The sequence below is a fragment of the Phragmites australis genome, chromosome 9 (genome assembly GCF_958298935.1).
Source record: "Phragmites australis chromosome 9, lpPhrAust1.1, whole genome shotgun sequence".
In the NCBI taxonomy this organism is placed as follows: domain Eukaryota; kingdom Viridiplantae; phylum Streptophyta; class Magnoliopsida; order Poales; family Poaceae; genus Phragmites; species Phragmites australis.
Window position 1 is genome coordinate 18,524,126 of NC_084929.1, and position 20,309 is coordinate 18,544,434.

At 52.5% G+C, this 20,309-nt stretch overlaps 1 protein-coding gene across 1 annotated transcript; it reads right to left on the reverse strand.

Annotated features, from left to right (window-relative positions):
- Positions 1-466: 466 nt before the first annotated feature.
- LOC133928043 (uncharacterized) lies at positions 467-1,808 on the reverse strand. The gene is made up of 5 exons (XM_062374335.1): positions 1,659-1,808; positions 1,400-1,512; positions 1,117-1,185; positions 809-860; positions 467-726 (listed from the first exon to the last, which is right to left on the reverse strand). The coding sequence occupies exons 1-5, from the start codon at positions 1,806-1,808 to the stop codon at positions 553-555; spliced, it is 558 nt and encodes a 185-aa protein (XP_062230319.1). The 3' UTR covers positions 467-552.
- Positions 1,809-20,309: the final 18,501 nt, after the last annotated feature.

Consider the following 20,309-nt stretch of genomic DNA (forward strand, 5'->3'; position numbering starts at 1 on the left):
GTCTCTATTCTATCATACTTGCCATCGAAATGACAGAATTGGTTGACTCTTCGAGTTTAGGACCCTTATGCCCTCATCCCGTTGAAGCCGCCGGTTGCAACAGCTCTTCCCACACCGTTAGGCTCACCTGACCACCATTGTAGTTCCTCTACCCGCATCGGCCACAACTACTCTCGTTTTCGAGCTTGCACACCCGCACCATCTCTCACAACCAAGCTCGCCTGCCGGCCAACCGGTCGCACGCAGTGGCTTCCCCCACTTGCCTCCTGGCCGTGAGCACCTTCCCACACGCACTACTAAAGAATTCATTTGTACAGATAACTCACAACCCCCGTGCAAGTTGTTTTTTCGAACTGTCTGTAAAAAAAATCTATACAAATTAAATTTGTACAAACGGATTTTTCAATTTAGAACCATCTGTACTAAGACAAAAAATACCAAAAAATAAAATTATAAGCCATACAAATATTACAAGCAACCATCACAGAGTACATACATAGAGCAGAACTTATAAACATCTCTCAATTGCAGTCTTAGAACCACTACGAGACATCAGACAATACCCATACAGAGCAGAACCACTACAATATTACAAGCAACCATCACAGAAATAAGACAATACCTAGAAATATTTTGAAAGCTGATGGCATACTCCTTTTCTGGTTGCCTAGGAAGAACAATCTTAGTCTGTTGCCCGGAAGATGAGAAATATCTCTCCAAAATCATCTGCAACCAAAGCAAACAAGTTCAACTTTACACAGAAACGATCAGGCATGACTAAAATAGGTTAGAAGCGTATGGCACATACCACAACAGCATATGCATCAGATTTGACATCACGGGCAGACTTCTTAACACCCCTGGAAATTTAGTTCTATACTCAGACAAGCATCTCAGTGGTTGTGAAACTAACAATTCGACAAGAACTTGGCATTCTCAATAGTACACACAGATAGAGCCAATCCGTATAGTTTGACATAAGAATGGAGCACCGGAGCAGTATTATGACACATAGATGATCAGATTGAAAGTTCAGTAGCAAGGGTTCAGCTAAGTGAGCAGCAACAGTAACAGGTCGAACAGTAGTAGGCTTTGCAGGAACTGAATAAGACTCACCTGGAGATCATGTAATCAAGGGCATCTATGGAGGTTCCATGCTCATCCTGCAGATACACCCTCAAGCCCCTGCGTTGATCAAACATACGAACTGAGCCCCTCACCAATCACTAAACCACACACTGAACCAATCAATGAGCACAGAGTTCAGAACACCACCAATTTGCATATAGCCGAGTCTGCTCCAACACCCGCAGTCACAGGCTCACAGTTCCAAACCTAGATCACCAATGCACTGACTACTGTGTGAATTCAAATTTAGAAGCACATGCACGCGACGCACCTCTCAGCCGCTTGGACGGCGAGCCTCCCGGCGACGCTCCGCACCTTGTTGGACTGCGGCGTCTCCCTCCCGTCGGCCGACACGGGCAGGCCGACGATGAGCTCGTCCGCCTCCTGCAATTGGATTGCGAAGCGCTAACCTCAAAACACACCCAAACCACCTGCTTGCGTGCTACTTCAAGCAGGACGAGGTGGAGAGGAGGATTTGGTGGTGCAAGAGCAGATCGAGAAGGAGACGATCAGGTGGCGCAAGAGCAGACCAAGCCCTCCCCCCCGCCTCGCTGCACGGCACCGCCCTCCCCGCCGACTGGCTGCACGGCGCGCCGCGTGGAGGAGGTGGAGAGGAGGATGTAGTGGCGCAGGAGCAGATCGAGAGACGATCGAGAGAGACTTAGACCATCTCCAACCATATTTTCTTCATTTCGTTCTCTTCTCGATTCCCTTCTCCGTTCTGATTCCTTTTATTTTCTCTTATCTTCAACAGCTTCCCCTTAAAGGGAATCACGAAACGAAAGGAGAGAGAATCCCGTCCTAAAGGGAATGATCTTGGGAATCTCGTCGTGTCGGGAACTGTGAAGGGAAACCGTTGGAGCGCTGAAGGGAACGAAAATCCCGTCGTAAAGAAATTTTAGTCTCTGAAGGGAAACCGTTGGAGACGAGTGAATGAGAGAGGTGAAGCAGATCAGCTCCAAAATATCAGCCGAGCGGACGTGTACGAGCCAAAAAGTTAATTGAAACAAAGGTTTGGATCCGTTTCTTACAGCGGGATGCTCAGTTAATTGGACCGTCCGTACTGTACTCTCCAGTACATACGGTTTTTTAAGTCGTTTGTATTATTAAGTATATACGGCTTTAAAAAAGAATCGTCTATATTAAAGTGTCCCACTTCGTGAAAACTGTTTTTGTTATTTTTTCAGACGGTTCTAATTTGAAACCGTATGTGATAGTATTTGTATAGACGATTTCAAATAGGCGTCTGTATAGATGGCTCCAAATACAGTGGTGTCCTAGTAAATTATTTTTTATAGTGGCGATGCTCTCCCGTCCAGCTTTTGCACTTCACTCCCACAACTCCCCCCTCCGATTTCACCTGTCGGCCGCACGCTCTTCTCCCTCCCACCATATTCTCGGCATATTTCCTCTCTTTGGCTTTACCGCTTTAGGGATTAAGTAAGAGAAGTGACATGTAGCTTTGGGAATTAGTTGGAGGAGGAAAGGGATATTATTGTATTTTCATGTCCTTCCAAAAATTTTATTCTAATTTGACGATTCGTTTCGTGCCAAAAAAACATTATTACAGAAATGATTTAATGGGACGTCCCTATTCAGACGGTTCAATGGAGTTGTCTGTGCAAAGATTATTACAGACGACTCCAAAATAGAACCATTTGTAATGATGACGAGACGCGTTCAGAACTGGTGGGACGCTTTTAGTACATATGGTTCCTATGTGGAACCATCTGTAATATTAGTACAGACGGATCGTATTTGGAGCCGTCTGTGATAAAACAAATATCACAGACGGTTATAAACAGGAACCATCCGTAAGATTAATACAGATGGCTCATATTTAAAGTCATCTGTAATAAAATAAATATAATAAACGGTGCCAAATAGGAACCGTCCATAAAATTAATACAAACGGCGAGAATTATGAGCCGTTTGAGAAAACAGTCAGAAGGAGGTGGGACACTTTAGTACAGACGGCTCCAAACATGAAGCCGTATGTAATATTAAAATAGTACATCATCCCCTACTTACAAATCGAAGTAGAATAGTGCAGAATAGTGAAGAATAGTGTGCAACTTTTGGAGCAAGAGGCCAACAATTTTGATAAAAAAATTGTTAGATTTCGGTAAAAACTTGAAAATTTATTGGCATTTGTTAATCCAAGGTAAGTATTATGTTCTAATTTGTTTTAGATGGTCAAGATTTGATTTGGAGAGCTAGCTAGATCTAAATCTAGATCTAGATTTGTTTCATGATGACATAGTATTGTTCTATTCATTAGATGATGTAGATTTTTTTTCCTAATTTAGATTTTTTTTCATGATGATCTAGAATATATTAGTTGTTGGTATATATGATGCTCAAAATATAGATCAAGGTTTAATTATGTGTTACTATAAATGGTTAGCTTTAATCTAGTATTCTACATAATTTTTAGATGTTTGGTATATAAACATAAAATTATCAATAACTAGATATTATTTAACGATAATTTTTGAATTAATGTTAGACCTTATTTTTAGGAATACATGTGTATAATATAATGATAATCATTAATTATTTTTGAATTAATTGTTATTTGTATGGTTCATGCATATATGCATGGTAGCTTCATTTTTTTGACGAAAAGCTTGATTGTTCTCATTTATTAGGTTAATTTGACATTATTTTACTTCGTACATTTTAAATGTATCGTGGCTGGATGTACGGTCCTCGTACGAACCAAGGGTACTTTGATGGTGTGATGGCTTTTCTGGCAGCCGCCGAGGATGATCGTTTGGAGAAGGGTGTTGAATTTAAATATTGTCCTTGTTGTGATGGTAGAAATGAAAGATCCTTTTTTAGACAGAACGTAGCCCTATAGATCCAAATGCACTTGATTATTACTAGCTTCAAACCGGACTACACGTGTTGGACCAAATATGGTAAAGAGCAGAATGCGTTACATGAAGTCGTTGGTATCGTCAAAGAACCCGAAGTCAACGTAAGAAGAGAATATGATGAGGAATTTGGTGCAGATGATGATGATTAGATGTGAACTTGAGTACTCAGAGAGACTTTAACAAAATCATGCGCTTGATTGAGGACTCGGAGAAACCGTTGTTCCCTAGATACAAACTGGAAAACACAAAGTTGTAATCCATGCTTGAACTGCTTAAATTGAAAGTAAGCGATGGTTGGTCAGACAATTATTTCACGGCGCTATTAGAACTTTTATAGGATATGCTTTCATATAGAAACGAGTTGCCCAAAAGCACATACGAAGCAAAGTATATTCTTTGTCTATATATGCATGTAGTAGAAGTTGATCAATTCAGTAGAGCACGAGAGATCAACACCAATTACATTATCTGGCAAATGCTATCCCGTTTCAAATTGAAGACTTATCCCCCGTTAAAACATAGCGCACCCGTTTCATTTTTCAAATCGCTAATTCAGAAATCAAATAATTACTTCATGTAGTACTGTGAACCCGAGTCATTAATATTCCAGCGATCAGAGCATTGCATGCATGCCAATCCATGCAGCTGAGAGTGGATTCACACACCACGTGCTTTGTCCATAACGCAGCTACATATATACGTACTGTCACGGAAGAAAAATAAACTGAAGAAACCAAAATGTGAAACCTAATACCAGTCGTTCAAACGATCCATGCATGCTTGCATATACCGAAGAACAAGAAATGGCGATCCTCGACCCGCTCGACTCCGAAGAGTATTTGGGAACACATGCAGATCGAGGCCACAACCTTCTTTAGATAGTACCAGCTGAAGAGAACACATGCAGATGGAAGAAGACGTCTATTATGGGAACGAAAACATATAATGAATAATTAATAGTATTTTTGAAAGTAAAATGGAATCCAACTTTAGACGGTGACTATTTGATCAACTCGAGTAGACAGTAGAGATCGTCCGGATCCACCACAGCCAGTGAATTATATAGTATAGTTAATTTGACCATGCTTTGCTATGGAGAGAAAAAATATTGCTACCCAACGCGCCAATGCAATTTGTCGGGATTGGTAGCATGAACTACAAAGCATGTACGATGGTCGATTTGAACCCTCGTTGAATTGAAAACGGCATCCTCACAAACTCGATGGTGATGAAAAGAATGGGTGCGGCGATGATGTCTGTTGTAGCTATTTAGTGCTAGAGACTGATAAAAGTAAGAGCATGAAAAAAGACGACTTTTTGGAAACAAGTTTGATGGATTTTGATTGAATTTGTGAGAGAGATGAGGTCACCTGTGCGTATGTCGCTGAGAGCTTGTGGTTTGCTTGTGTGCCATCGTTAAGTTTATAATTGTGTGTTGGTTTCACAATCAATTTGACTCGGAGCCATTTTCAACCGGCTGGGAATGTCAGTTCATTATTTTGGCTTTGAAGAAACCATTTTTGCCCTCAACCAGGAATTTGTGTCTGTGGCATTTCCGGCTGAAACAATTTAGTGCCATTCAACTTAATAGGACAGGCTGATATAGCATACAAAGCGAATCAGGCGTTATGCCTCGATCGCGAGTTGAGTTGCATGCATGGCACTGCATCCTCAATATACGTGCCAGCTCACATGACCTGATTCTTCATCGATTTTCACATGCGATCCATAACTAAAGACCAAAATCATTCTACATACCAGACTGGTCATGCGGCGCGGTCGTGGTCGTGCGACGACAGGGCAACGGCAAGGGCGTGGTTGTGCGGCGCGGTGCGCTGAGGGCCTGGAGGGTCGGCGGCATCAGTATAGTCACTGGAGGGGTTGGAAGGAAGCTTGCAGGATGAAAGGAGGAAAGAGGAAGGTGACGTGCAGGATGGAAGGAGAAAGGAGGCGTGCGGAATAGAAGGAGGCGTGCAGGATGGAAGGAACAAGGAGGTGTTTATGGCAGGCAATTAAAGGTGATTCATATTATTTTAGGAATGTAAACGAAGACTAACTTTACACGTGGACCATCAGATAAGTCAGATGGACGGAGAAGATCTTTCAGATCAGTTACAACTCGTAAGTTATATAGAGTATAGATATAGATATATATTACCGTAATGTTATATCCTACCGATAATCACTACCTTGTAACGCAAGTTCACCACCGTTTCGCACAGCTGTGCCGTGCACCACATCGTGCAACAGACACAACGAACACTGCCATGCAGGCCGTGCCAAGCATCACCTCAGGGATGTACTGCTGCTCGCTGGTAGGTGGGGCGGCCACCCCATATTGCTTATAGGGAGGGTGTAGCAAACATGACTATCTTAGAATATGTATGTGATTTTGATGATTAATGACAATATAGTTAATAGGACTAACATGTTTGTCAAGTATATGCTTTAGAAGGTCTCATGGATGCAACAAAAAAGAGTCATCGAAGCCGGGACAAAGAGAGGATTGAATTGGACTTGTTCAATAAATTTTGATGTGATAAAATGAGATGCATTTCTGTACAATCATGTAGTGCCCTTCACAAGCTTTCCATAGAGTCCAAGATCATCAAAATTGGAGGTCGGAGTGGAAAGTTATACCGGAAATACGAATTGCTAGTCGACTTAAAATATAAACGACGGATATTCCGACGTGTACAATTTGAAGAACAGATGATAATCTGGTATTCACAAAAAATGAACACGCCGGATGATCCGGTGTTTATAAGAAGTTTTTGGTGGTTTGTTTTTTCAGAGAGGTTCCAAATGGGGTCTAATACACGTGGATGTTCCGGCGTTCACAAAAAAGAACACACCGGACCATCTTCTAGAGGGGTTGCAAAATGGCTCAATTGACATTGTATGCACATAGAATGTTCTGACATTCAAAGAGGACATCACACCGGACCTTTCGGCGTTCACAAGAAAGAAAAGTGGAGTTCCAATGGCTAGTTCATAGAGTGTACATGCCGGATGATCCGACGCTTATAATGTTGCACACGGCAGACCTTCCGGTGAGTACAACAATATGTGACCATTAGAGTAACTGCTAGTTCATAGGGTTGAGGCTGTAAATACCCTTCCACTAGGCCATTTGAAGGTGTGGCAATGTGCTAGAGTACAGGAAAGATTATAGATATTTGAAAAAAACATCCAAGCCACCAAAGTGCTAAAAGTGATCATCCAAGGCAATTAAACATCAGATTAGGGAGTGATTAGTATTAATAGGCCTAGAGAGAGTTGTGTCTAGGTGTTGCTGCCTAGAGAGGGGATCAAGAAATGATCCTAGCTTATACCGAGAGGTATGCCGATGCCTTGGAGTCATAGTGACTCGCTAGCTCCTTTGGCCTTGGTTGCTCAAGCTTGTTGACCCTCCGACTTGGTGTGGAGTGGCAGCAAAACTCTTGTACGGGGACGCAGAGACCCTTGACTTGGTAGCTCAAGCTCCGAAGTGAAGACGGTGGCAAGTGACTGAAAGAGAGACTTGTGGTGAAGCCTTGGCTTGGTAACTTGAGGGCTCAACCTACTTGAGGCCTAAGTGGCTCAAGATCCATGAGCGAGTGTCGTCTGGGAGCATATCCTTGGTGGAGCTCCAACGTGGACTAGGGGTGGTGTTTATACCATCGATACTATAGGATAAAAATCGCTTTTACTGAGTTTGCTCTCTCTACCTTATTTATGTTTCCTACATTTATATACTTGCAACTTACCTTTGTGCATTTACATTCCTAGAGAAGTTTGCTAGATTTGGCTATAGGCTGCAATTCTTTTTAATGTTAGAGTAGACACACTAGATGAATCTAGAGCGTATTTAGATAGAAATTGATATAGGATTATCTTGTGAAGTTTTTGGTGCCAATTAATTTTAAGTGTCCTAATTCAACCCCCCCTCTTAGAACATATTGATCCTTTCAATTGGTACCAGAGCCAGGGCTTACACATTTCACAGGGATACGCCAATTCAAATGGCATTTGAGTTGTGTTCTCATTTTGATCGGTTAGGCTTCACCATCTAGTGAGTTGTGATGTCCAGGGTACAGATGGATACTGGTAGTGCTCCGTATTTTGACGACACTCATTTCCCCCGTTGAAAAATTCTAACGACTTATTATTTGCAACCAAAGGTTTAGGTGTTTGGAGAGTCACCGAAGAAGGGATGACGCAACGTGTCACAAACAAGGAGAGACAATTCGATGCTTTGGCAAAGAGTATCCTTTTATCATCTCTAAGCATTGATGCATTTAATCGAGTATATTATCTTGCCATTGCACATGATATTTGGATTAGCCTCATTAAAATACAAGAAGGCACAAAGGATGTGCGCAATGAGAAATATCATGTGCTAATCTCTCAACTAAATGGCATTAAACAACTTCCCCGTGAATGTGCTAATGACATGTACTCACGTTTGAATATTTTGTCAATGAGATCAATGGACTAGGTTTGACGTCAATTGGAGATGATCAAGTGGTGAGAAGAATACTTCAAGCTCTACTTCCAAAGTACAAATTGATAGTCTCCATCATCTACGACAGCAACGATATTTGCAAGATGACTCCAAGCCAAGTTCTCAGCAAGATCACCGCTCATGAGATGATCATGAACATGGAGGTTGAAATCTCCTCCTCATCTGGTGTCAAGAACCTTGCCCTCACAAACAAGAAAGCTCCATAACCACACATGAAGATGAGAAGCAAAGAGCAAGAGTCAAGCTCAAGCGAAGATGATAGTGATAGATGAAGAGAGCAATGAAGAAGATGAGCAAAGCACCTCAAGTGATGAAGAAATGGATCCCAAGATCACCAAGCTCATTTCAAGATTGGAGAAGAACCTCAAGAGGATCAACGCTAAGATTAATCATTCAATCTTCATGAAAGACTTGGTCTAACACAATTAATCATATCAAGAAGGAGAATAAGACCAAGAACAAGAGGGAGACAAGGGAAGAGTCAAAGCATTTGCAAGTATAGGAAGATGAGTGAGTGAAGATGAAGATTCAAGCTCAAGTGATGAGAGTTTCACCATACACTCTTCCAAGAGAAACTCTTCCTCAAGGTCGTCATCACGCAAGTCATCATCATACAAGTGCCTTATGACAAAATGTTTGAAAAATGATGTAAGTGATGATGAATTCGATGAGGATTGACCCTGTCGGAGGGTGAACTCCTATCGCAGGGATCCTGAGGGACCCCTTTTTGAGGTTCGGCCGGGGGGATGATTCTGAATATGTTTGCGGGAGAAATAAATGGGTGTAAATGCGATGGTAGGTGGGGTGGAATGATCTTATGCAGAATGCAGTAAATGCAGTGGAGGGATTTTTAGACAGGTTTGGGCCGCACTGAGCGTAATACCCTACTCCTGTGTGGATGCTATAAATGCCCTGAGAATGTCTCTCAGGAATGTTGCTGGTTACAAGAATGTTTGTCTATCCTAGAGCTTCAGGCTCCTTGTTCTTCGGTCGTCTCAGCTTCTATGCTTGTACGAAAATGTTCTTCGAGTCTTGGCGTCTGTACTCTCTGAGAGTCCTCTGAAAGTTCGAGCCCCTGTCTTTGTCTGTGCCCGTCGGCTCCCTTAAATACTCACCGGCGGTAGCGTGCCCCGAAAGGGAGGGCACGAGTTCCAAGGCACCATAAATGGAAAGACAGTCATCATGGCCTCTGCGCGAAGTGACAGGGGGTTGAAAACGCGCCCCAGCCCGGTCTTCGGTCGTCATGATAGCGCTGGCAACGGGCGTCGCGGAGAGGGCCCACCGGGCAACCGCAGAGCAGCCCGGCGTGCCCACCCGGTCTTGTTCGTCTAACACAGCAGGGCGGCAGGCGGGGCACCTTGGGCCTTGCGATGCTATCTCGAGGCACGCCGGATGACGCGGGATGGTACCCGTGCATTAAATGTCCCCACGCCCTTCTGCCAGAATGTGGCAGGGACTAACACCGAGCATGGCAGGAGCAGTTGGAGGTGACAGGCCACGCGCCCTCTTAAATGCGGCATCGGGCCTTTCACAGGCTGACACCTCACTGCTGGATCCCTGTGGGGGCCACCGATAAAGGACTTCTTGGGCTGTCGGGGAACCGAGTGCTCGGGGGTCACTGTTCACCTCCCCGAGCACTCTCTCCCGGAAACGCCCTCTCTTGGTCCTCGGGGAACCGAGTGCTTGGGAGCCACTGTTCACCACCTCGAGCACTCTATCCCGGAATTGACTGTTCGGATCCTCGGGGAACCGGGTGCTCGGGGACCGCTGTTCGCAGCTCCGAGCACTCTCTCCCGGAACTACCTTCCTTGGGTCCTCGGGGTACTCGGGTGCTCGGGTGCCACTATTCGCGGCCCCGAGCGCACCCTTCCCGGTACTCGGTTTTTCTGGTCGTCGGGGGACTTGGGTGTTCGGAGGCCACTGTTCATGACCCCGAGCACTCTCTTCCTGGTCACTTGATCTTCGCAAATCATCGGAGAACCCAGTACTCGGGGACCACTGTTCGTGGCCCCGAGCGCCCTCTCCCGGGACTTAGTCTTTTCGTACCTCGCGGAGATGATCCCTGCGGGAGGGCGCCATGTGGCGGTTTGCTGGCCTGGCCTCGGGATTCGGGGACCCCTGGTTCTTGATTCACCGACAGCAGCCCCCGGCCCATTGGCAGGCGATGGCCCAGAGACTACGGATGGGGCCTTCATCGTTATCGAGGCCGAACCCAGCACTGACACCACGTGGCGTGTTTTTAGGCGTTGGCCTCTTCGACCCAGGCTTCTGGTACGGCCCAACGGGGAGCCGAACGGACGCGCGTCCAGCTGACTCCCGAGGCGCGTGATAACGAGGTGGGCGGCGCATGATAACCAGGCAGGCGGCGCGCGTGGCAACCGCGCAGATCGAGGGTAGTGCGCCTGATGACTGCTGACATCCACGCGGTCCGAGGGAGATTCGCCTGGTGGTTGCGCCGGTCGAGGAAGTTGTCTCGCCGATCCCACCGCGGCAGGCGTCGTTTGAAATCCCTAGGGTATAAAAGGAGGAGGGGAGCGAACCGCCGCCCCTTTACGCCATTTTCGCGATCAAACCTTCTTCTTGTTCCTTGCGCTCCAGAGCTCTCGCCCTCCCTTAGGCGATCAGCGCACCTTTCTTCCCCCACCGTTCCAGCACATCCCCCACCCCGACATAATGCCGAGAGCGGGAGGTAGCCGCCGCGACAAGACACCCGACAACATACTACCAGAGTCCCGGTTCGTCAACGAGGAGGCGGCGGACAAGGTGCGGAAGATGATGGTGCCCGAAGGCCGGCGGGAGGCCTCGGTGGTGAGGCCGGCGAGCTTCCCGCCGGTCACAGACCGGCCGGAGCGCATCGTCATCTTCGTCTCCTTCGTGGCAGCCGGGCTGGTGCCGCCATTCTCAACCTTCTTCCTCCAGATCCTCGACACGTTCGGGATCCAACTGGCGCACCTCAGCCCGAACTCGGTTGTCATCTTAGCGATCTTCGCACATTTCTGCGAGATGTTCGTCGGGGTGCCGCCGTCGGTGTCGCTGTTCCGACACTTCTTCGTGCTGCGGCCGGGCGGGAAGAAGAGGGGCTTCTCCACCGCTGATGTCGCCGGCTACTGCAACTTCCGGCTGCGGGACGGCTTGGCAGAGCTGTACATCCCCCAAGTGCTACGGAGCAAGTGAGATGATTGACGGCGCGACTGGGTCTACGTCGACGTCAGTCCCCACGACCGCCTCACATTGTCGGAGCTGGCGGCGGACCCCAGAGGTAAATCTGGGAGGCGGCACCGGCGGAGGACAAGCGGATGCAGCCGGTCCTAGACCGCATCGAGTACCTGCGCCAGGCCGGCCTTACGTCGATGATGGTGGTGGCGGACTACCTGCGCCACCGCCTGGCACCTCTGCGGGAGCGGGTCCACCCCAGCTGGATGTAAACAGGCTCCCAGGACAGTACCAGGACCCAGATCGGCGAGGACTGGGACCTGGACGAGGCGACGCTGGCGGGCCTGCTCCGGGTGGTGACTGGCATGGAGGACCTTACCCGGGCAGTGCTCCCACGGGAGCAGTTGGCGCTCTGCGCCGACCCGAACCGGGTGGCGCTGCAAGCGACGCTGCCCGAGTTCGACGCCCAGGGTCTGGTCGACCGGCCAGGGCGCCGGAACCCCGGGACTATCCAGATTCCCGGGGTAGATGAGGCCACCGGCTGTGCTCCGAGGGCCTCCAGCGGGGACGCTGCTAGTGGCAGGCTGCAGGCGAGCGGCAGGGGGGGCGCGGGAGGCCAGGCGCAGACCAGCGGCGCGGGCGCCGCGGGCAGCAGGCCGCAGGCTGGACGTGGGGCTGCCGTAGGCAGCAGCCATCAGGCCGGCGGAGGAAGCACCGCCGGCAGTGGAGCGGCGGCGGCACCGGGGGACAAAGGAAAGCGCCCCCGGACGTTCGTGCCCTGGCCGACATCCTCGTCATCGCCGTCGCCTCCACGGCATCGGCCGTCGGAGGGTGGCGCGAAGGAGGGAGGCCGGGGCAGCCAGTTGTCTGGCGCGGAGTCCGCGACGGAGGCGAGGTTCGGGGCTCGGGAACCCAGAGACCAAGGCTGGCGCTGGAGCAGGTCTACAGCGAGTGCCCAAGCCGGCCCGTCGCCGGTGATGGGCTCCTCGGCGGAGGCGAGGCCCTGGGCGCCGGAGCCCAGAGACCAAGGCCGGCACGGGAGCGCGTCTACAGCGAGTGCCCAAGCCGGCCCGCCGCCAGAGACGGGCTCCGCGGCGGCCCCGTAGAGCCCCCCGCCGAAGAGAAGGAGGGAAGATTCTAGACTGAAGCCGTCGGGCCCGGAGTTCAAGATCCCGGAATCGCGATGGCAATACCGAAGACCAAAGACTGCATAAGTTTCTTCTTTTCCCCGAGCATGTTTCGCCCGGAGTGAGTTGGGGACTAACCTATTTTTGCTTTCAAGCCGCCCAAGGATGCCGCCGGGGACCAAAGGCGACCGGAAGTGCCAAGGCCGGCTCTTGCCCTAGAGCCGAGTGCACCTGAGCCGAGTGCGCTGGCCGAGCTAGAGCCGCAGGCGCCGCCGAGCCCTGAGCCGAGGGCAGCGGCCGCGCCTGAGCCGCCGACGCCGGCGGAGCCCACCCCTAGTACTTCAAGGGAGGGGCAGATGTCCGTGGCGAGGGTGGCGCCGCCAAGGCAGCAGTCAGGGATCCTGAGCGCCTCTGCAGAGAGGGCTCGCAGGGGACCCAGCGCCCGACCGCCGTCCAATTAGGCTGTAGAACCCCTCCCAGACGTGCTAGGAAGCGCCCAGGAGGTGATCGAGCGGCTGGAGGCGGACGTGGCAGGAGAACGAGCACAGCTCGAGGCCAAGCGTGCCACCCTCATCGAGGAGAGGGGGCGGCTAGAGGAGGTCAGCCGTCTTTTGGAGGCCCGCATCGCCGCGGCCCGTGCCGCCCACGAGAGGGAGAGGTGCGCGATGGACGCGGAGCAGGAGACCCTGGACGAAGTGCGCAAGGAGGAAGCCACCCGCCTGGGGGAGATATCGTGGCGGTGGGCCGCAGAGCTGCTCGCCAGGGAGCGGCTGGTGCGGGCTCGGGAGGATGCCATTCTGCCTCGCGAGAAGGCGGTGGAGGCCTCCCAGGCAGACTTAGCCCGCCAGAAGGACGAGCTCGAGCGGAGCCACGCTGAAGTCCACCGTCGGGAGGAGGACGTCGTGATCCGCGAGACCAACATCGGCATTACAGCGATGGCTCTGGATGCCCGGGAGGAGCAGCTGACTTGCAGTGAAGCGGAGGCTGCCTCGGCGTCAGCGGCTATAACTGCTCGGGAGGAGCAGGCCACCAAGTGGGAGTTGGAGCTGACTGCTCAGGAGCAGGCCCTCTCTGTCCTCGCCGAGCAGGTGAAGCAGAAGCAAGCCGAAGCCCCGACGCCCAGCAACGTCCTGACTAGCGCGGCCGAGGAGCTAAGCCTTGAGGAGCGGCTGCAGACCGTTACCCGCCGAGCGGGCCAACATGAAGCTGATGATGCGAGACATCCTTCGGCAAGCACGGAGGTCCGTGAGGGTGGCCGGGCTCGGGCGAGTCTACGTGGGTGAGAAGGGGATGGAGCGAGCGACCATCGGCCACATTGCCCTCGACTTCGAGGAGATTAGCCGGTGACTGAAGGTGCTTCCCCGGGCCGTGCAGGAGTTAGCCGCCTGGGAAGTGCGTGGTCTGGCCCAAGTAGTGGCCGAGCACGTCCTGACCTGTTACCGGAGCCGGGACCCCAACTTCTCACTGGAGCTAGCCCGGGAAGGGGTGGTCGAGGCCGAGGAGGAGGCTGCCCGGGAGGCTGTCCGGGGCGTCACCGCCGAGGTGGCGGCTTGCTTCATGCGGGAGCCACCACCGGCGTCGAGCAGTGGTAGCAGCAGCGAGGACTCCTCGCCGCCTCCTGAGCCCGCCGACCTAGATTAAGCTTTTGTATTTTTCTTTTCTTGACTTGATGTAAATATGGGAGTGATCCCTCAGAATAGCTGTCCTTTTTTGAATATAATGGAAGCCTTTCCTTGGGATCGCAACTCCAGTGTTCTCTTGATGCTTTGATGAAGTCTCTGTTCTTTTCACTTGATGTCCCGAGGAGTACTTAGTCGGACCGAGCCCGACCTTCCCCCCCCCCCCCCCCCCGAGAACGAAGTCGCCCCGACCACTCATCGCCCGAGTAGTGAGGCCTCTTCGCGCGTTCAGCCCTCGAGTCCTCGCGAGTCCGCAGCGGCTAAGTCAAGAGACAAAGGCACGAACTTCCTTCCTCGGCAGATAGGTCGATCCAGCACGGAGCACGCCAAGGCCAGTGAACGCTTTCCCACTTTGCGACCACTCAAACAAGCAGACCAGAGACACGTGCGGGCGGAAATGCGACCAAGAGTCCCCACGGTTTGGTGGTGCCCGGGCTAGGACGGACCGGACCGAGCACCGACAGCCCACCCCCAGGGTCTAGGCTCCCGACCGCTCTTTGCTCAAGCGGTAGGATTACCCGAGAACCCTAGAGGCTCGATAGTGCCCGGGGTATTTTTAAGCGGACCGAGCACCACGACCACCATGAAGGACTTCGATCAGACAATGTCGTTCATACGGTACACCTTTCTACTGTCCGTTCTGTCATGCCAGGAAAAGCGGACACGTGGGTAGGGTTTTGTGCACGAGGAGACCATCTCGCCGAACAGATTAGAGTGCGAGGGCCCCGAGGATAACTCGGGAACAATAGATTGCTGAATGTAAATTCGTATGACTTTAACCACTCACCGGACAGCTGTCAGCTTTTCAGCTGACCGATCCAGGAGAGGTATGCGCTCCGAGCTCAGGGTGCCCAGGAACTTGGTTCCTTCGTTTGGAGCGCCCGAGCACTGGAAAGCATGAGGGGGAGCCCGCGGCCAGCGGTCCCGACCACTCATGCCTGAGTGGTAGGACCACCCGAGGACCCCCTAGGCCCGAGCAGCGACCTGGGCACTGAGGCCCTCGCGGTCGAGCTACTTTTGTTCTCGGTTGTTGATCTGTAACTTAAGAAAATAGGGAAAGATTCTTTGTTTGGTGCGCTCTGTTAGTGCGGTACTCATTATAGACTGCTCTCATTTTTGACCCGAGACCTCTCGAATACCTGGACTGACGAAGTATGTAGACAGAGGCATAACCCAGAGGTCCTATGGCTTGGTGGTGCCCGGGAAGGACTGACCAGGCCGAGCACCGACAGCCCGCCCTTGGGGTCTAGGCTCCCGACCACTCTTTGCTCGAGCGGTAGGATTACCCGAGAACCCCAGAGGCTCGGTAATGCTTGGGGTACTGCCATGACACCGAACACCACAGCCTACCACAATAGACTTAGGTTAGGCGGCAACTGCCTACACGCATACCGATCGGGATTTCTTTTATCAACAGGAAAAATGAGAGAGCATGTTTTTCTCGCACAGTCGAGCATCTCACCAGACATATTAAACATATGGATTCTAGAGAACTGGAGAATGGTAATATATATTGACAAGTTTGTACAAGACTGGGTGACTTACATGGTTAGTGGTAGCCCCCGGCCAACTTGGGGGGGGGGGAGCCCCTGGCCTGGTCGGCTCGAGCTCATACATGCCACCTACGGATAGAACTTGCGCAGACGCTCGATGTTCCACGCATTTGGGAGTGGCTGTCCGTCCTCTGCAGCCAGCCGAAAAGAGCCTTCTCGCGGGACACCGATCACGGTAAAGGGGCCTTCCCACATAGGGGACAGTTTATTCCTTCCTTCGCGCGATTGGATGCGTCGGAGAACTAGATCCCCCACCTCGAAAGACCGGGCCCGGATGTGACACTGATGATAGCGCCGCAGGCTTTGCTGGTAGTGGGCTGCTCGGACGGCGGCACGCCACCGGCGCTCTTCCAAGTAGCTAACGTGATCATGCCTTCGCTGTTCTTGTTCGCCTTCGGAGTAGGCATGCACCCGAGGGGAGCCAAGGGTGAGCTCGGAGGGAAGAACCGCCTCAGTGCTGTACACAAGGAAGAAAGGAGTCTCCCCGGTAGCGCGATTTGGCGTGGTCCGATTGGCCCATAGCACAGCAGGCAGCTCGTCGATCCACCCTTTCCCGTGCTTTGCGAGCACGTCGTAAGTCCGGGTTTTGAGCCCCTTCAGTATCTTAGCATTGGCGCGCTCGACCTGCCCATTGCTCCGAGGATGAGCGACGGAGGCGAAGCAGAGCTTGATGCCGAGGTCCTCGCAGTAATCCCCGAACAGGGCACTTGTGAATTGAGTGCCATTATCGGTGATGCTCCTGTTCGGGACGCCGAAACAACTGGTGATACCGCGGATGAACTGAAGTGCCATGTTCTTGGTCACCTTGACAACTGGAACCGCCTTCGGCCACTTGGTAAACTTGTTGATGGCGACGTAAAGGTACTCATAGCCCCCGATTGCTCGAGGGAATGGACCGAGGATGTCCAGCCCCCAGACCGCGAAGGGCCATGATAGGGGGATGGTATGGAGAGCCTAAGCTGGCTGGTGAATCTGCTTTCCGTGGAACTGGCACGCCCTGCAGCGCCGAACCAACTCGGAAGCATCCTGGAGAGCTGTAGGTCAGTAGAAACCTTGCCGGAAGGCCTTCCCGACCAGTGTGCGGAACGATGCATGGCCACCGCACTCGCCCTCATGGATCTCAGCGAGAAGCTCACCACCTTCTGCCCGGGTGAGGCATTTCAGTAGGACACCGTCCGTGCCGCACCGGTAGAGACCCCCGTCTACTATGGCATAGCGTTTGGACTGCCGCGCAATTCTTTCGGCAGAGGCATCATCCCCGGGGAGGAACTTTTCTTTCAAGTACCCTCGGATCTCGTTCATCCATGAGGCATCTTGAGAACTGCCAGCAAGCGCAGCGCACTCGTCGGGCGGCGGCACCCTGACAGGGCTTCCCACTGAGGGCACCGCCGGGGTCCCCTGAACTAGGATCGAGGGTTCCCCTTCGTCCTGGTTTGCAGGCAGGACAGAAGGCCGTGTGAGCCTTTCTTCAAAGACTCCGGCAGGGACGTGCACACGGGTAGAGGCCAGGTGAGAAAGGTCATCGACCAGAGCGTTGTCACGGCGAGATATATACCGCAGCTCCAGGCCATCGAAGTGCCTCTCCAGCTTCCTGACTTCCACCACGTACGCCGCCATTTGAGGATCCGTGCACTGGTATTCTTTCGACACCTGGTTGACCACCAGCTGGGAGTCTCCCTTGACCAGGAGGCGATGAATCCCGAGGCCCACCGCGGCCCGAAGGCCAGTGATGAGGCCCTCATATTCTGCCATATTGTTGGTTGCTCGGAACTACAACTGCACGACATACCGGAGTTCTTCACCCGTTGGGGAGGTGAGAACCACTCTGGCCCCCGCACCTTTCAGCGTGAGGGAACCGTCGAAGTGCATAATCCAATACCCGGGCGCATTGTGCCCGGGACAGGCAGAAATTTCTTCTTGGTCGATCTCGGGGACGGGCGTCCACTCTGCCACGAAGTCAGAGAGGGCTTGGCTTTTGATCGCCTGGCGGCTGACAAAGTGCATATCAAACTCCGCCAGCTCCACCGCCCACTTGACGATGCGCCTAGTGCCTTCTCGGTTATGAAGGATGGGCCCCAGCGGATACGTGGTAACCACCGAGACCTTGTGCGCCTGGAAGTAGTGGCGTAGCTTCCGGGAATCAACGAGCACGGCATAGAGTAGCTTCTGGACTTGGGGGTATCTTGTCTTGGCATCTCAGAGGACTTCACTGGCGAAGTACACCGGTCGCTGTACACGGTAGGCCCGAACTGTGGCTTCACCCGAGGGCCTGTCACAGCCCCCGAGCTCGGCGGCGTGGTCGGGGCTGGCCGAGTGCTCGGGCTCGACTCCCTGGTCGGGAGGAGCCAAGTGCTCGGGCTCGACCCCCTGCTCGGGGGGAGCCGAGTGCTCGGGCTCGTCCCCCCCTCTCGGGGGGAGCCGCGAGGACTGGGGAGTGCTCGAGGGCGACCGGGAGCTGGGACCCAGCACCTTGCCCCGAGCACTCATCGCGCTCCACCACCAGTACTATGCTCACGACCTGAGGAGTGACCGAGACGTAGAGCAGTAGTGGCTCACCCTTGGAGGGGGCCACCAGTACGGGCGGCGAGGTGAGATATTTCTTCAAGTCGTGGAAGGCCTGCTCGGCCTCCAGCGTCCAGTCGAAGTGATCGGTCTTCTTCAGGAGTTTGAAGAGGGGGAGTCCTCGCTCCCCGAGCTTGGAGATGAAGTGCCCGAGGGCCGCCATGCAGTCGGCGAGGCGCTGAACTTCCTTGAGTCGAGCCGGGGGTCGCATCTGCTCGATGGCCCGGATCTTCTCTGGGTTGGCCTCGATTCCTCAGCTAGAGACCTAGAAACCAAGGAGCTTGCCCGCAGGCACCCCGAAAACACACTTCTCGGGGTTGAGCTTCAAGCGGGTAGTGTGGAGACTGTTGAAAGTCTCGGCTAGATCTCCAAGCAGGGTGGTGCGGTCTTGGGACTTGACCACGAGATCTTCAATGTAAGCCTCGACGTTGCGGCCAACCTGTGAGTCAAGGGTAATGCGCATAGCACGCTGGAAAGACGACCCAGCGTTGCGCAAACCAAATAGCATCGATACATAGCAATAAGTCCACATCGGAGTGGTAAAAGAAGTTTTCTCTTCATCCTCTATGGCCATGCGAATTTGGTGATGACCAGAGTTTGCATCTAAAAACACAAAAGATCGCACCCCGCGGTTGCATCTACAATCTGATCTATGCAGGGTAAAGGAAAATGATCTTTTGGGCAAGCCTTGTTTAGGTCGGTGTAGTCGACGCACATGCGGAGCTTGCCATTGGCCTTCGGGATGATGACTGGGTTCACCAGCCACTCGGGGTGGAGGACTTCTCGGATGAAGCCGGCATCAAGGAGCTTACTTACTTGCTCCCGGATGAACTCCTGGCGCTCGGGCGCCTGCCGCCGGACTTTCTGCTTCATCAGCCGTGCGTCCGGGCGCACAGCCAGGTGGTGCTCGATCACCTCCCTAGGGATCCTGGGCATATCGGACGGCTGCCATGCAAACACATCGACGTTAGCCCGGAGGAAGGCGACGAGCGCGCTTTCCTATTTGCCGCCCAGGTCACCGCCGATTCGGACGACCTAGGAAGCGTCTTCGCCCACCACGACCTCCTTCGTAGGAACGGAGGTGTCAGCAGCGAGTCAGGGTTTGGATGAAGAGGGTCCTAGGCCCCCTGGACGATCTTTGACCTCGGCTCGAGCTGAGACCAAGGCTGAGTATAACTGCTCGGCGCAGGAGACGGCGCTGCCGGTCTCGGCTGACACGGAGATGGGGCCCGCTGGGCCCGGCATCTTGACCGTGAGGTACGTGTAGTGGGTGACCACCATGAACCGAGCGAGCGTCAGGAGCCCGAGGATGGTGTTGTAGGGGAGGGGAAGCTCCACGACGTCAAATATGACGTTCTCCGTTCGGAAGTTATCCCGGCTCCTGAATGTCACAGGCAGCTCGACCTGCCCGAGGGGCAGGGAGTGCCCAGGCGTCACCTCGTAAAAGGGGAGCGACGGTCTTAGGTGCCTGGAGGGCACCTGCAGCTTCTCGAAGGCCTCCTGGGAAAGGAGGTTCAGGCCTGCACCCCCGTCGATCAGCACCCTGCTGACCTTTACATTGCAGATGGTGGGGGACACTACCAGGGGTAGTTGCCCCATGCCTGCAGTACTGGCAGGGTGGTCGGCCAGGCTGAACGTGATCGGGGCATTCGACCACTTCAGGGGCCTTGCGGCCTCAGTGCTCGAGGTCGTCGAGCACACCTCGCGCCACATGGTCT

What these genes read in the sequence shown, in the direction of transcription:
- LOC133928043 (XM_062374335.1), bottom strand. Translation starts at nt 1,808, where the DNA reads ATGGTTGGAGATGGTCTAAGTCTCTCTCGATCGTCTCTCGATCTGCTC. An exon ending in GAGGCGGGGGGGAGGGCTTG is followed by an intron (nt 1,513 to 1,658) that starts GTCTGCTCTTGC and finishes ATCCAATTGCAG; the next exon opens with GAGGCGGACGAGCTCATCGT. An exon ending in CTTGATTACATGATCTCCAG is followed by an intron (nt 861 to 1,116) that starts GTGAGTCTTATT and finishes CTAAATTTCCAG; the next exon opens with GGGTGTTAAGAAGTCTGCCC.